The sequence below is a fragment of the Trachemys scripta genome, chromosome 3 (assembly GCF_013100865.1).
Source record: "Trachemys scripta elegans isolate TJP31775 chromosome 3, CAS_Tse_1.0, whole genome shotgun sequence".
In the NCBI taxonomy this organism is placed as follows: domain Eukaryota; kingdom Metazoa; phylum Chordata; order Testudines; family Emydidae; genus Trachemys; species Trachemys scripta.
Window position 1 is genome coordinate 61,651,828 of NC_048300.1, and position 15,934 is coordinate 61,667,761.

The following is a 15,934-nucleotide window of genomic DNA, read 5'->3' on the forward strand; positions in this document are numbered from 1 at the left end:
CATTAACACCAGTGCTTCAATTTATCTGACACAGTGAAAGATAAAATTCTCCACAAAAATGCTTCAAAAGAAAGGCTGTGGGGAGTATTGTTACAGATACCTGGAACTGAATGGCTGCTTGTCATGTGTGCCATAAGAGCTATGATAGCTGTAGAGAAAATGTTTGTGCAAATTTTAAAAAGCGATGTTAGGCCATGAATATGTTTCATGATTTTTCTCTACTGATGAAGTTTCTGTGTTGAAACGGACTATAAAAAAGTGATTGCAGTTCACAAGAAAGTACAACCTCAAGGATACAGGGATTACTTAAATCCAAAAGTATGATACGAGCCTTCTAGTCACCTCTGATATCACCTACTGATTGCAGACACTCTGTTACCAGAAATATGGGATGAGCTGGAAAAGAAACACTGCAAGCAGTAATACAAAGTATAAGTGACAGGTGGAGAAATCAAGTCCTATCTATTCCCAATATTAAAATGAACTTTCAGTGATTTCAGGAGTTTTCATAAAAGGTCCCTTTTAAGTTGTTAGTTAAATTAATAAATTATCCTGCCTCAGTCATCATTCAAATATTAAATCAGCCATCAACACTGGAGCTGATGGAGTTTTAGTTGTATAGATAAGAAAGAAAATGTATTTCCTTAGAGATAACATGGTGGAGGAAGTGAGAAGATCTGGATATGACCTGCATGTGTGGGGAAAGTGAGAATATGAAAGGATGGCTCCCAGGTTACAGTCCTGAGAATAGGGAGGATGATGGTGGCAGAGAAGTAGAGCAATAAGGGTGTGAGAGAAAAGATAAGTTCAGATTTGACAGTATTATGTTTAAATTGAGGGAGACACATCCAGGAGATGTAAGAGGCAGGGTGAAATAGAGGATTGAATGAGCCAGGAGTGGATAGGTAAATGTTTTAGTTAGCATTGAGATATTAGTTGAAGCCATGCAAATGGATGAGATTAACCAAAGAAAGTGTGTAAAAAAAAAAAAGTGGAGGACTAGGAATAGATCCATGAGGAATCTACACAGAAGTGGGAGTGAGGAAGAGGCAGACGTGCCAAAAGAGATGCTAGAGTGGCAGAAGCAGAACCCAGAGAGGACAAGCAAAGTGGACAGATTGACAGATAGTTTCAAAAACACAGAGATGTCCAAGAGGATGAGGCTGGGAATTGTGCGCTTTCAGATTTGATCAGGAAGAGCCTGTTTGACACCTTGGTGAGAACAGTTTTGGTGGAGTGAAGTAGATGGAAGCTAGACTAGTGAGGATCTGGGCTAGAGCTGGAAAAATAACTACGGTAATTTATACCCACAAGCATGATTCTTTTTGCCTTTGTACTAGCAGAATAATTTTGGAAATATCAGCATGGAAGTAATCTTCAGTTTTGACCCAGGGGTGAAATGTGGACCCCGCTGTCTGTGATGCTTTCCATTCAGCTGCTAACATAAGCACCAGTGTAGATAATGATGTGTAGGGTCATTCTTGCTGTCCACTTCTCTGATCCTGCACCACTGAAGCCAAAGGAACTCTTACCCTTGATTTCAATGAGAGGAGGATTAGACCATGTTTGATATTCACCGAGACGTGCATCACATTTGGAGTTATGGGACACAGTTCTGTCCTGCTATTTTTTTCCTCTTTGCATTATATTTAATTCACAATCCTTGATGTTTAGTAATCTACAGTAGAATTCATTGTAGATTCTCAAGCTTCTTTTCAGTGTCCTCAGTTTGCTCACTGTCTTCCAATGTCTTCTCACCTTCATAAGGTTATCCAGGATCAGTTATCTCTCTGCAGGCTTAAAGTGCAAAGAATTCTCACAGGCTTTATTCATCCCATTCTTATCTTTGCCTTCTGACAGCTTTCAATTTCTGTGTCCTCCTCTATTGCTGCGGTTTCTAAAGGTGGAATTATTCATATTTGCACCCACCCTTTATTTTGTGGGCATAAAAATGAGGAAGCAAATTGTACCTGCAACCAGGGGAGCCCAAGTCCTAGCTCTGCTGAAAACATACTCCTTACTGTGCTATTTGCCCTCCTATGTTGTACCTCCCAGTTAAGTATTCCCCTGTGCTCTACTGTTATAGTCTATTTGCTATCCCAATACAACGGTAGTGTATTAGGTGTTATTGTCAGGAATATGTTCATAGTCATATCTTACCCTGTTTTTACACTAAAAGGCAAGTACCATACCTGTAACTTGAGTAGGTGCAATTACTTGACTTGCACTTGAAGTAGAAGCTTCAGGGGCAACTTCAACAGGCATAGGAGGGGAGGTTTTTTCAATCACTGCTGTTTGACATAGAATGGAAAACAATCATATTTAAGATACATTTCAACACATAACACACACAGTATTGAACTAATCTGACAGTATGAAGGTTTTTTGTAATTTATGCTTCTTTGATTTTAAATAAGAAAAACAGTTTGAAGATTTTATAATTACACCACTTGTGAAAAAAAACCTTTGTACTGGGTTAAACAAATAAAGAATGTCTGGTGGCCACATTTTTTGCACCTAAATTTAGACATCTAAATCTAGATTTAGGCACCTCAATGAGAGTCCCCATTATCAGAGGTGGATTGCACTCACAGCACAATGGACTTCAAACTTCGTGTTCTCATATTCAAGGTCATCCACCATTTCACCTCAGCCTACAATATCTTTGACTCTTAACACTTTGCCTACCCTTTGCTCCTCCAGTGACTCCTTCCACCCCCTTTTCCTTCTTCTACTCCTGGCTCTATGACTTTTAACATTCTGCCTCCTGTTCATTGAATGTTCTCACAAAACCTGTTAGCCAAGCCACTAACATCTTCTAATGAATATCCCTTCAAAAAATCCACGTCTTCCATGTTGCTACAAGTAGTGCACCAATTTACCATTAAGAACAATAGTAACTTGAATGGAACCAAAATGTGCACACTTAGTAACAGTCATCATGTGGTCTAATTGTCAACCTTCTCATTTTCGCACCTTTGGATTACTCTCAAATGTTATGTCCAGTTTGAAGTTAGAGTGTAATTTCTTTGGGGCAGAGACAATGTTTCTGTATTCATTCTCTAAAGCACTTAGCACACTTTTAATAATAATATTACAAATTTTAGTTGTTGTTTTGTATTATTATTCCCTTTATAATTTTTCTAGGTAAAGAATTTCACTCCTTACAGTACAATCCTTCCATTACACTCCCCTCATGTCACTCCTATTGACTTCAATGGGAGCTCTGTGTGCAGAGCACTGCAGAACTGGATTCGGAGAAACCAGTTCTGCACACACTTACACAAATAGTCCAACTGACTTTAATGGGGCCGTTCTTGTAAGGATCTTGTAAGGAGTAAAATTATTGCAGGATCAGGCCCTAAATTTGTGAATCCAGAGTTTCAAATGAGCAATTAGATTCTGAAAGAGAAAGGAACATACAGCAAAATGTAGTATTCCATTCTTTGATTCACAAGTACTGTCATCCGCTAAAAGAGGAGTCAAAAAGAGTTACCTGGAAATTTTGGATGCAGGTTAATCGTTGAAATGCCAGGAGAAAGCTGAGGTTGACCAGGCTCTAGCACAGGTTTTTCTTGATCATCAAGTGAAACTAATTCCTAAAAAAGTATTTAAAAATTTACAATTTGAAGATGTGATTTTAATGCAGTTTTCTGAGTTGTGTGGGGAACTATTGTCTGGAAAAACAGTTGCTGTTCTTTCATATCTAATTCATGTTAACAGCAAACTAAGTATTACTAATTAAAATATGAAATAATGGTGGCATACCATGCAATACTGCCATTATCTGAAGTAGTTACTCATAACATTGGTGTTACCACTCATGAGCAGCCCCATCTCCCACTTTAGAACAGTTCAAAAATATATTTAATTGCAGTTTAGAGTGCAATTTTATTTTATAAATATATCTATATCACAGATATAGGGCACACTCATGAGCATCTCTGTAGGCACTTGGCTGACAGAGAATTTATCACAATGGTCATTGTATTATAATTTTTATTTTCATAAATTAGAGATGCTTGCATCACTATGGAGGAGTGAAGTGAAGCATAGCTATTGTTATCCCTAACAAATCAAAGCAGAAAATATAATACACTGCCCACTGCAATATATTGCTGTAATGTAGGGGGGCCTGTTTTACATTACTTAATTAGGCAAAACTGTCACTGGAGTAAATAAACAAATACTAAATAAGCTCTTTATTTGTATGACATCTAATTATTTTATTTTTAAAAGCATTTTGATTCTTCTGTAGCTAGGGGAGGTACTTAAACACTGTAATCAAGTTGCCTTTCAATCTTTTTTTTTTTTTTTTTAATAAACCAAACAGACTGAGCTCTTTACGTCTCTCGCTGTTATACATATTCTCCAGCTCTCAAATAATTTTTTAGTTATTTTCTTCACTGTCTCCAATTTTTCAACATCCCCTTAAAAATGCTGATGCCAGAAATGTATACACTATTCCAGTATCAATCTCACAAATGCTGTATACAGAGGCAAAATCCCCTCCCTACTCCTACTCACAACTTCCTTGTTGATACATCCAAGGATTTCATTAATCCTTTTTGCCATAGAATCACATTAGGAGCTCATGTCAAGTTGCTGGTCCACCATGACCCCTAAATTCTTTTCAGAGTCACTGCTTTTCATGATACAGTCCTCCATTCCGTAGGGATGGCCTGTGTTCCTTGTTCCTAGAAGTACGGCCTTCCATTTGGCTATATTAAAACACATTGTATTTGAATGGGCTCAGCCTACCAAGCAATCCAGATCAGTCTGTATGACTTCCCTATTTAACCTCATCATGGAAATTTTTGTTAGTGGTACTCTTGCATGCTATACATCTAGGCCTCAATTCAAGGAAGCACCCCCATTCAGGATAGCACTTAAGCAGATGCTTAAAGCCCATTAAGCACATGTTTAAGTGAGTTGCTGAATACAGATGGAGTGATGAATCAGAGCCCTAACCTTTATGAACATATGATGAATCACAGTGTTAGCCCTAAGCAACTATGACTGATGCTTTTTCATTGTCACTGGTAAATTTCAGTGGAAAATTAAACGATATGTGTACTACCAATGAGTCTGAATTGCCACAGCCTCAAACAGTAACTATTATATTCTCATATATAGTACATTTCTCAGAACTGAATGCAAATCCCCTGGATCCTCTATTGTATTGTAGTTATTTTGTGAAAGCATATAATAAAGAATTCATGTTTTACCTTATCAGGGGCTGCAGTTGCCACTAAAACCAGAAAGAAAAGAAAGGAAAGGAATTAACTAGTTTGAATAGAAAGAATATATATCAAAAACATGAGTCATTTTAATGTGTTCTGAAATTATTTCTGCATTCCAGGCCTTAGTACCATTTTAAAACAATTAACCAAGAAATTATCATCAGATTTCAATTTCCACTTGGCTGTCTCATAAAGACTATGGACCTGATTCTGATCTCACACTGGTACAGATGAGAAGTACCTTTGCAAAAGTCAGTGGACTTATTCTGATATAAAACAAGGTCAGAATCAGGCTCTATAAAATAACACAGCCTGCCATCTCATCCCCTAACTTTCAACTCCATAAGCTAGTTCTTATCTAATTTTCCTAGAACTTGTCAGAGCTGCTGGGAAACACAGTGATGCCTGCAAAACTACAGAATTGTATTTTAAAGCATTTGTTTTTATGTAGTAATTTTGTTATTGCTATTGATGCTGTGAGCCTTGTGTATATTCTTGTGAATTAAGGGGGAAAAGGGAGAGTGAAGGACCCAAATTAACCACATCAAAAACATGTGCAATTCCTGAATTTGGCTCAAGGAATACTTGGGATAAACATTATGGGCCAGATCCTTAACTGGAGTAAATCAACATAAAGTCATCAAATTCAACAAAGCTCCATAGAGTTACCCTAGCTGAGAATCTGGCCCTGTAGCTCAGATGACGACTGTGAAAATGATTTTTTTTATATTACTGTATAGCACTGTTATTGTAATGAGACACAGTTTGTGAAAGGACTAAGCATGTATATTATGGTTAGGGCCCTACCAAATTCATGGTTCATTTTGGTCAATTTCACATTCAAAGGATTTTAAAAATTGTAAATTTCATGATTTCAGATATTTAAATCTGAATTTTCACAGTGTTGTATCTGTATGGGTCCTGACCCAACTCGGAAGGCAGCAGCACAGATGGGTGGCATGGTATGGTATTGCCACCCTTACTTCTATGCTGCTGCTGGTAGGGCACTGCCTTCAAAGCTGGGTGCCTGGCCGGCAGCCGCCGCTCTCTGGCCACCCAGCTCTGAAGACAGCGCAGAAGTAAGGGTGGCAATACCATGTCCCCCCTACAATACTCTTGCGATCCCTCCACAACCCTCTTTTGAGTCAGGGCCCCCATTATGAGAAATGTTGGTCTCCCCCCCGAGAAATCTGTATAGTATAAGGTGAAAGTACACAAAAGACAAGACTTCATGACAGATTTCATGAGGGAGACCAGATTTCATGGTCCGTGATGCGTTTTTCATGGCTGTGAATTCGGTAGGGCCCTAATTGTGTTACCTGGTTTCAGTGAAATTTAGGGTTTGTCTACACTTAAAATGCTACAGCAACACAGCTGTGGTGCTTCAGTGTAGACATTACCTATGCCAATGGAAGGGATACTCCATTGATGTACGTAATCCATCAATTCTTTCATCAGCCTAGCACAGTCTACACAGGGACTTAGGTCGGCTTAAGAACGCCACTCAGGGGCGTGAATTTTTCACACTCTTGACTGAAGTAGTTACACTGGCCTAATATTCTAGTGTAGACCAGGCCTTAATAATGAATTAGGCAGAAACCTGGCATGCACGATATTGTTTTGTAATTAATTTTTGTTTTGGTATTAATCTGCTCAGTTGTGCAGTATTTGTTGTAAAGTAGCAAAATATAAAACAAATAGAAATGACTTTCTTGCCAAGTTTGTCCCCAAAAGTTCCATATTAAAAAAAAAATCTTTATTTTACAAACGAAAATTTGTTGGTAGTTAGTTACTCCCTAAATGTTGTCAACTGCTTCATAATCTTTCAAAAATGAGTATGTTAACATTAGATTAAATATTTAAGCTTGAAAATGTAATGCATCTTAGGTATTTTTATATTATCCTAACCACTGATAGATAAACCTGAGACTTTTAAATCCTGAAAGAGGGCTACTGTCAACCCTATGTAAGTCTCAAAGACTATCTTGAATGTAAATCCAATGCAGCCTCTCTAAAGGATGCCGTTTGCTAACAGTTTAATTCTTTTAAAATATGGTTTGGATCTTCAAAGATGTTGGGCCAGATTCCTGGCCCCTGTTCCAGTCAGAAAACTGGCCTAGCATCTGTGGAGCCACTGTTTCTATTCCCTCTCCTTTGAGGATTCATCCCAATTATGGCCAAGGAGCACACAACACATTCTCAAGAGGTTCATGACTTATCCTAGTCTGACTGTATGCCAGGCTGGCCCCAGCATAACTCTAGTATGGTAGTGTGGGAATCACACGAGAAGTCCTTGCTCTGCCCTCAACACTGGTAGACAGGAGGAAGGGTGGAACAGTAACCTATATCCCAGATCTATGCCACTGGAGGAGTCGCCTATGCTGCAATGATTCTTCTCTTGCAGGCTATGCTGGCTTTAGATTCAGTATGCACCTGTAATGTAGCATAAGTGCTATGCTAAAGGCTCCCCAGCCCGGTGAGTCTACCCATTACAGAGCTGATGAGCCCTGCAGGCTCCTGGCCTGTAATTTACCCACCCTTAAGTGAGGAAACTGTCATTAATGGAGCATGCAAATCTCTTGATAAGGACCTGTTCGGTCTGTGAAAGTTAAACTTACTTAAACTGGAGATATTCAACTTGAGGAGCTTACAGTCTCTGCTGGCTTTACCACAGGAGCAAGGCATCCTTAGCAGAGGTGTTCTTAATAGAGTTGATCAAAGTTTAATTGGAAATGTGATTTTTCCACCAAAAAAGACTTTTTTGTCAAAATGAAAATTTCCATGGAAAATACCCAATATTGACTAAACAAAACAAAACAAAAATTGGGAGGAGGGGGTGTCACCAAAAAATCAAAACCGGATTCTTTTTTTTCCCATTTCCAGCAACCAAAAATGAAGCACTTTTGGCCCAATGCTAGTTTTCAGTAGAAATGTTATGGTTTTCCATTGCTGTAAACTGATTTCCCCCACAGTTTTTGTGGGGGTTTTAAGATCCCAACCCCCCACAAAAATTTTTTTTCATGAGAACAAAAACCATTTCCTCACCAGCTCCAGTTCTTAAGCATTGCAGGTAAATTGAGCATAGAACCTAAGAATATTTTGCATTTCAAATGTCAAAGGTTGTATTCAATGTATAAAAAGGATAAAAATTCTAACATGCAGGTGCATCATTACTGACTTCAAGTGAGCACAGTGTTTTTTTAATATGCGTAATTTTAAAACTAGCGAGTCAATTTTCTTCAAACTTTCCTGACTTTTTACATCTCCCTGAGTCCTATAAAATTTAGAATTTCTAGCTTCAGTTGTTTTGATTTATCCTTGCACAAAATTTCTGGTGGGAAAAGGGTAAATTTCATTTTCGGGCTGAGACTAAGCATGGAAAATTTCAGCTCAAAAGGAACTGTGTAAGAAAGGTATGAGCAACTGAAAAGGCGGAATTAGAACAGAGAGAATCCCTCGAGTTCTTTAAAATACCAAGTAGTCTTTATCTTCCTTTCAGGGCCTAAACAGGTTGACAATTCCTCTTCAAAGATTGAAAAGTCTGAAGTCTCTCCCTCTACTTATGTAACTCGTACTATAGTAGATGGAACTCACTTACTTGAAAAGTATCTCATATTTTTTCTACCTTATTGATGCAGAAATATCCCTCAGCGTTTCAAAATGAACGCTGCCAAGTTCAAGGCAGGATTTTCCAATGCAAAACAAATTGACTATTTACAATGTTTGTTTGTTTTTTCAATTAAAATGTTAGTTTTTTTTTTTTTTTTTTTTTAAAAGGAGCACCAGGGAATTGATCCTCAGAAGAAGTAAATCTATGGTGACTGCATTTCCCATGAAGTTCTGCAAAATTTACTCAGACATTTCCAACTGTTGCCCCTGTGAACCAGTTGCATAATTACTTCTTGAAAATAACATATAAAGGACTCAAAACCATCACAACACTCCTCACAATCAGATTTTTACCTGCCTATATTCTGTTCACCAATAGCGTGTTGGCAATGCATTTATTTTTGCACATGCTGCAGGCTGTCTGTATTTCTTTGCTTCTGCATTCAAATTAAGCATGTTAAAAACAGGCCATTTTAAAGCTGCTAATGGTATTTAGAGGAGCTTGCAGAAACCCATGCAAAGATTGAGAAAAAAACTTACAGAAAGAGGCCTCATTGTAAGAAATAAGACACTAATGAGAGCTTTCATATTTTAGAGATGCCTAATATTATTACAGAAATCCTTATAATAGAACAAACATTTTCTGTTTCTATTACGCACAAAAATTAGGCTGAGCTATGGTTTTCTCTCTATGTAGAGATTTCTGTGTACAAGGGGAGCTATTGTATAACAATGGCTGAGAACTACAGTCTGTAGCATAATTCATTCGGTGACATGGAGCTCTTCATTATTAAAAACCCTCGAATTCTATACAAACACTGTATAAAAAGGATGTAAAACAGAAGTACATGCACAGAAATAGCTATCTACTAAACTACAGTTCAAGATCCTTTTCCACTCTCACCTTCTTGCACAGCCACCTCGGGCTCACTTTTCTGTGAGAAGGTCAGTGCCTCCACTGGCTCTTCCTTTGCTGGGAGAGGTGGAGGAGAAGTACCTTTAGCAACAGGTTGAGTAATCTGGGTCTTGCCAATGACAGGTGGCTGTACTCTAACTGCAGGGTGATGATATAGCTTGTTTCTATGAGAGCCAGAAACCGTATAACCCATTCCACCAGGGCAGATTTCCTTAAAAGCAGCTAGATTTGGGATGGGAAAATATTCCTTTTAAGAGTCTAAAAGTGCAATATTTTGACACAATGGAAAATATAATGAACACAAATCAACTCTGCTACTGTATGTACATTTTTATAACAAAATATGCTATATTTAAGAACAAACATTGCATGCTAATATTGAATACTTCTGAAAAATTACTTTAGGACTTAATTCATTCCTCTATAAAAGGCTTTTCCTCCAGTTTATTATTTCTTTCTTCAGCTGTGTTAAATATGCCTCTTCATCTGAACCATTTTTAATTAATCTAATTCAAATAGTATGTTATTTCTGAGGTGACGTTTCATCCGAAACTTGTCATTGTTTATAGAGCATAAGTAACTAGGATTTATTATTTCTATAGTTCCCTTTTTGAAGTTGCCAAAGAATAAAAACTAGCTTCTCACTACCACTGAACCAGAGACATCAAGCTGAAAAATCTTGATTTATAACTTTTATTTAAGTGATATGAATCAACTACACTAGAAACCTGACATAGTCCTTGATCTACAGCCCACTGAACTCAACATGAGTGAGTCTTTCCATAGACTTCAGTTGGCTTTGGATAATACCCATAATGAATGTTAAAATTCTAGTGAAACAATGATATACTCCATATATCCTAACATGGAGTTACCTGGTTTATAAATCAGTCACTCAGAATAAGTGAAATTGAATGAAATTTTACCATGGAAAAGATTATTTCAGTGAAATACTAATATCTCCTACAATTTGAAAAGTTCTGCTGGATACTTCCTCCTTGCTGGGGAGGAGACCACTGAAAAAAGTGTTACCAGCAAAAGCATATTTTAGATTGGGGTTTTTAAGAGAGTCATGTGTGGCAATCTGACTTTAAAAACAGTGTTATTAGAAAAGTAAAGATATTTTAAAAATAGGCAATGAAAAATACATGAAAAATATCTCGTTCTAAAAAATATTTTGTCATATAGTAATCTTTAAATGAAAGATAAAAAATGTTTCAGTAACTCAAATGTGATATTAATAAATGATTTAAAGGAAAGCTGTGGTGTGTCTTTCAGAAATCTACAACATGATGTCTATTTTTTCTTAAAAAATAAAATTAAACTAATATCAAAATATCTCCAGAAGTAAGGGTTCCAAAGGTCCCCAAATATATAGTACCTGTTTCACCCTACAATATTATCTTCAAATTAAATATACAGTGGTGATCTTGCCCCACTGAAATTTAAAATGTATACTGAATCCATTGTTCTGATTCACGCAGAAATAACAGGATTAAAATATTGTAGTATGGTATAATATTCAAAAAATAACATGCCTTTCCATATGTGCAGAAAAAACAACAACACTTCATCTGGATTTTTTAAAAGAGTATTTCTTTAGTACTTGCTAAGAGGGCTGATATATGATCAGATCATTTCTAGAAGAGAGGAGTGGAAATCCTGCTCATAAATCTATCAGAAGAAAAGGTAGTTGAAGCTAAGCAGCATCTATTCTGACCCCACATTAGTCCCTCTGCATGAACTCCAGGGTCTGAGGTTTGGGAGTTGTAGCAGGATGCAGAGGGCCTCTGGCTCTGTGATCATCCCACCCAAAATAGTGGATTCTTGTGCTGTGCTTGAAAAACTGAGCTGGCAGAGGTGAGAAACAAGTTAGGGGTTTAGTAGGAGCAGGGGCTTATTTTCATCACTGCTCTAAATACAATCAAGTTGATATGTGGGACAATAGTGCCCAGGGGGGAACTCAGAGAATCTGGCCCTTCATGTTCCAGTGATGATACTTCACAGCAGCGGAAGATCTACCTCTATATCTTGAAATATTAATGGAGTAGGAGGCCAATCCCCATAGACTTTTCAACAGACCACCAATCCTTGCCAGCTGAAGAGGGTGATGCAGCTTAAACCCTGCAGTTTAAAATTTGCTGAGTTTTTCATTTAATTTTGATCCACCCAGATCTTTTTACGATGGAGGGCATGATCTAGCCTATTGCATGCTTTTTCACTCCTAATTTGGACAGTACTTTTGCAAATGGTAATATATTTTATTAAATGGCTACCTCATGTTTTACCCACCTTAAAAAGGGGCTCAAAATATATTACTGGGCAAAGTTGTAAACCAGCCTCCAATTTGGCACTTGCAGTCAATTGCTGGTGCAATTTTGTAGGGACAAAAGATGTCATTTAGAAATCCACTGAAGTCACAAATGAGGTAGTTTGATGTCTATATAACCTTACTTGTGGGCACAAAAGTGGAGAACAGATTAAAGTCCATTTAAAAATGTGGCCCTTAAATATGTCTCTTACTTCTAAAATGACTACATACAGAAGTTCTACTTAATTAGGTGCCAAAAACAATATTACAAAATAATGTCCAAATATACTCCACAGATTTTTCATTCTGGTGAACCCATAAATCTGTGAAGTATATTTGCACATTATTTTGTAATATTGTTTTAGGAATCTAATTAAGTAGAACTTCTGTATGTAGTCATTGGATCCTACATTTTTTTTGCAGTGTGTTCAGTGGGAGTTTTAGTAACGCAAAAGATGTAGGGTGAAATTCAAGTTCCATTGAAGTCAATGACAAACTCCTTTTATCTTCAATTAGGCCAGGATTTCACCCACAGAATCAGGCTCCCATATTAATAATTGACTTTTTTGTATATTTTATATATATATTTTATATTCTCTCACTAGTAAACTAATATATTAATTTATTTAATTAGAATAGTCACTCTAATTACATGAATAGCATACAGTATTAAAACACTTATTTTTATTTGAGAAACAACTTTTGCAAAAAGATATTTGTCCAGTTTTAATTTAGACCAAGCAGGACACAAATCCCTTCCTAATCTTTAGAATTCTCACAGGAACCATATATTGTTCCTGCAATTAAATAACTAGTCACCTGATGAGAATATTGTTCCATGTAAAAACTGCTCAAACATTACTTGTCTGATAGTGAAAAACAGATGGACTTAAAAAGTCACCTTTGATGTATGAACTATCAGTCAAATATTCATACAGGAAATAATGTCCCAAATATTCAAAAGTAACTAGTGATTTTGATTGCTTCAGTTTTTGGAGCCCAAATTCAAACATCTTAATGGGGCCCAGTATTTTCTGAAAATTAGATCCTGTTATGATGTTCCACGCTGGACAGCCAAACATTTCCAGTCACTTCTGAAAATATGAGCCAATGTACCATAAAACCATGCTTTAGATAAGAATAAAAATTTCCTGTGATACTTTATGGTATCATACCAGTGACATCTATAGCAGCAGTTTCAGTAAACACAGTGTATTATTATAGTTCAAGTTCTATTCTATCTCCTACAAATCCAGGAACCTGCTAATCCACTAAACACAACTGAAACAATATTAAGTTGAATACAAATAATGGTAATAAAATTGAGCTAGAACAGTGAACTGATGTTAAGTGCTTTTAATCATCATTTGTTTTACTATACATCCAAATGAAACAGTGAACTAATCTTGAAATGAAGCCTTAAAAGATTCAGAATTCTGACATTTAAGTTTTAAGTAACATTAGATAATAGGCATTTTGAAATAATCCTTACTACTCACATTGAGTAGTATCTTAGTCTGTGAGTGGCTTCACTAAAACCAATGATCCCATCTCTTTGGTGTACCAAGTTGATGACTGATGCATCTTTTTAGTTCAGTAAGCCTTTTTAAAAAAACAAAACCCAACTGGACTACTCATATAATAAAGTGTTACTCAAAGTAAGTAAGGATGGTAGAATCTCACCCTAAGTGTACCACAAGTGATTGTTTCATCTAAAAGTAATTTGTAATATTTAATTTTTAAGGTATTACTAATCCGATGAACCCATCCTTGGCACCACCCTACAAAAATGTGTTAGAAACATATCGGAAAAAAGCGGGGAGTACACTTGCCCACATGTAACTTCCGCTATTTATAATGAAAACTTAATGCATGCAGGTGGAGCAAGCTATTTCCCAAAAGCTTCCATCATTTCGTTTCTGCCTTTTATGTTTGAAAAGTATTAAAGGCACTTTGGTTCAATTTATCCAGATCCCTGTAAACTAACCTTATCTTCATGTTACAGGAATTAGTCATTTAAAACCCCCCACACTGAGATGGGTCTATTTGTTAAATTGGAAGCCTACCATTACACAGCAAAGGAAAATCCCATCTTTGTGAGGAATGCTTGTTTATCCAAACAATAAAAAAGCTGTATTGTATTTTTCTATTAACATTTACAAAACCAGCAAGAAACTACAGGATACAAAAAATAGATAAAATGTAGGAGAGGATATAGTACGTACACTGCATACATTGTGTGAGCGAGCGTTTGAGGTTTTTCTGGGCACCTCTTACCTGTTCCTGGAAGGGGACATTTCTCACAGTGTGGGCCCCAGGCCTTGCCAACACTGCAACAGCAGAGCTGCTTGCTGAGCTGAACAGAGAGAGGGTGCATGCACTGCTTTCCTGCACTGACAAACCGGTAACAGGGCCCTTTCTCTTCAGAGACCATAGGATTATCAGCTGCAGCAAAAAGGGAAGGAGGACGCTAAAGTTTACATGAGAAACACCACAGGAGTTCCAGCACCAGCTAACAGGATTAACACTGCTATCTGCCAACAATTTTTTAAAAAAAATGCCTGGGTCTTTCAGTACTCAGGATATAAGGAAGATTTCTTATTTGGCATCAACAGCATCTGAATTCAGATGAGCACAACACAAAATTGATATTTTAGGCATCAAAGCTGATGTTCACACCAGAAGTTGCCATGCTCTAGCAACACAGAATTAGAAACAGCTCTCTTTCCCATGCATGAGCACTACAGCATAAGCTTAAAGCAGGTGAACAGTAATACAGAACACTGTCAGGCTACAGTCACACCACCACTCAGACTTACAAAGCCATACAAACAGATGGGACTGCAAAAGGGCTATTTTGAGTATTATATATCAGACAGCTGTTCTTAAATGGACAAGGCAATTAGATATTTACATTTCACTGCATTTTATACCTTTTAACAACAACTGGTTGATTATTTCTAGTCCTGACAACAAAAAGACATTTTGCAATTAAAACAGCTAAATAAAGGGAAGAATTTTAGATTATCCTGCTGTTTGTTTCTTTCACCAGATTTCTGAGCTGTTTGCTGAAATAGTCAGTTAGTAATGCTGCAGGCAATGCTCCACCTCACCTCACCCTCTTTGCTCTACCATCTACCCCCTCAAATATTTGAGATTAAATATTCCACTGAGATTCAAAATTGCTCTGGTCCAAGAAAATCACAGTGCTTTAGCATATTTTTGATCATTGCACATACAAAGGATATAAACTTTGCCTAGTGTGGACATAATATGAGGCTGAGATCCATCCAACCTTAATATTTAAAAAAAAAAAAAAAAATTGACAGAGCTGGGTGAAAGGTTCAGTTAAATCAAAATAAGGGCAAAGATTTCAGAGATGTGGAAATCAACTGGAAATGTCAGAGCATATATGCAAACTAATTGTAATGTAATTTTTAAACTATAAGAAGTTACTTAATATTTGAGCATCAACAGCCAGCGACATATGACAGTGACTAAGTCTCAGAACTCATGTCTGATGCAATATTTTGGACTATGTTGTGTCTTCCAAAGGCACAGACACATAAGGTCGGGGGAAAGAGGAGCAGAGATTGAGCTTTATATATATTTTCCCCCTACCCCATCAGCTTTTCACATTAGAAATTCAGGTATTGCCTACCCTGTTTTTTCTATAAGACACTATGGTCAACTGGAGAAGTCGTAAGTTTATGACCTCAGAAATCTGAAGCAAGTAAAGCCTGATTTAACTAAGGGAGGAAATTATTCTTATTCATGCTGTTTACAACTTTTTCACTTTGCTAATGCCTACTTAACTCCAACACCCAAGAAAAATTTTGAGAGAAAAGATGTTTT

At 36.9% G+C, this 15,934-nt stretch overlaps 1 protein-coding gene across 6 annotated transcripts in view; it reads right to left on the minus strand.

The window, feature by feature from the left end:
• Nucleotides 1-15,934, minus strand: part of LTBP1 (latent transforming growth factor beta binding protein 1) — a 324,664-nt gene that overhangs the window by 104,504 nt on the left and 204,226 nt on the right. For 2 of the 6 annotated variants that reach the window (XM_034764910.1, XM_034764912.1), the window contains exons 11-15: nucleotides 14,357-14,524; nucleotides 9,757-9,990; nucleotides 5,229-5,251; nucleotides 3,497-3,599; nucleotides 2,193-2,291 (exon numbers count right to left, since the gene is read on the minus strand). In XM_034764910.1, coding sequence (XP_034620801.1) covers nucleotides 2,193-2,291; nucleotides 3,497-3,599; nucleotides 5,229-5,251; nucleotides 9,757-9,990; nucleotides 14,357-14,524 — 627 coding nt within the window. The remainder of the gene's footprint in view (nucleotides 1-2,192; nucleotides 2,292-3,496; nucleotides 3,600-5,228; nucleotides 5,252-9,756; nucleotides 9,991-14,356; nucleotides 14,525-15,934) is intronic. The other 4 variants (XM_034764913.1, XM_034764915.1, XM_034764911.1 and 1 more) reach the window with 3 other exon arrangements.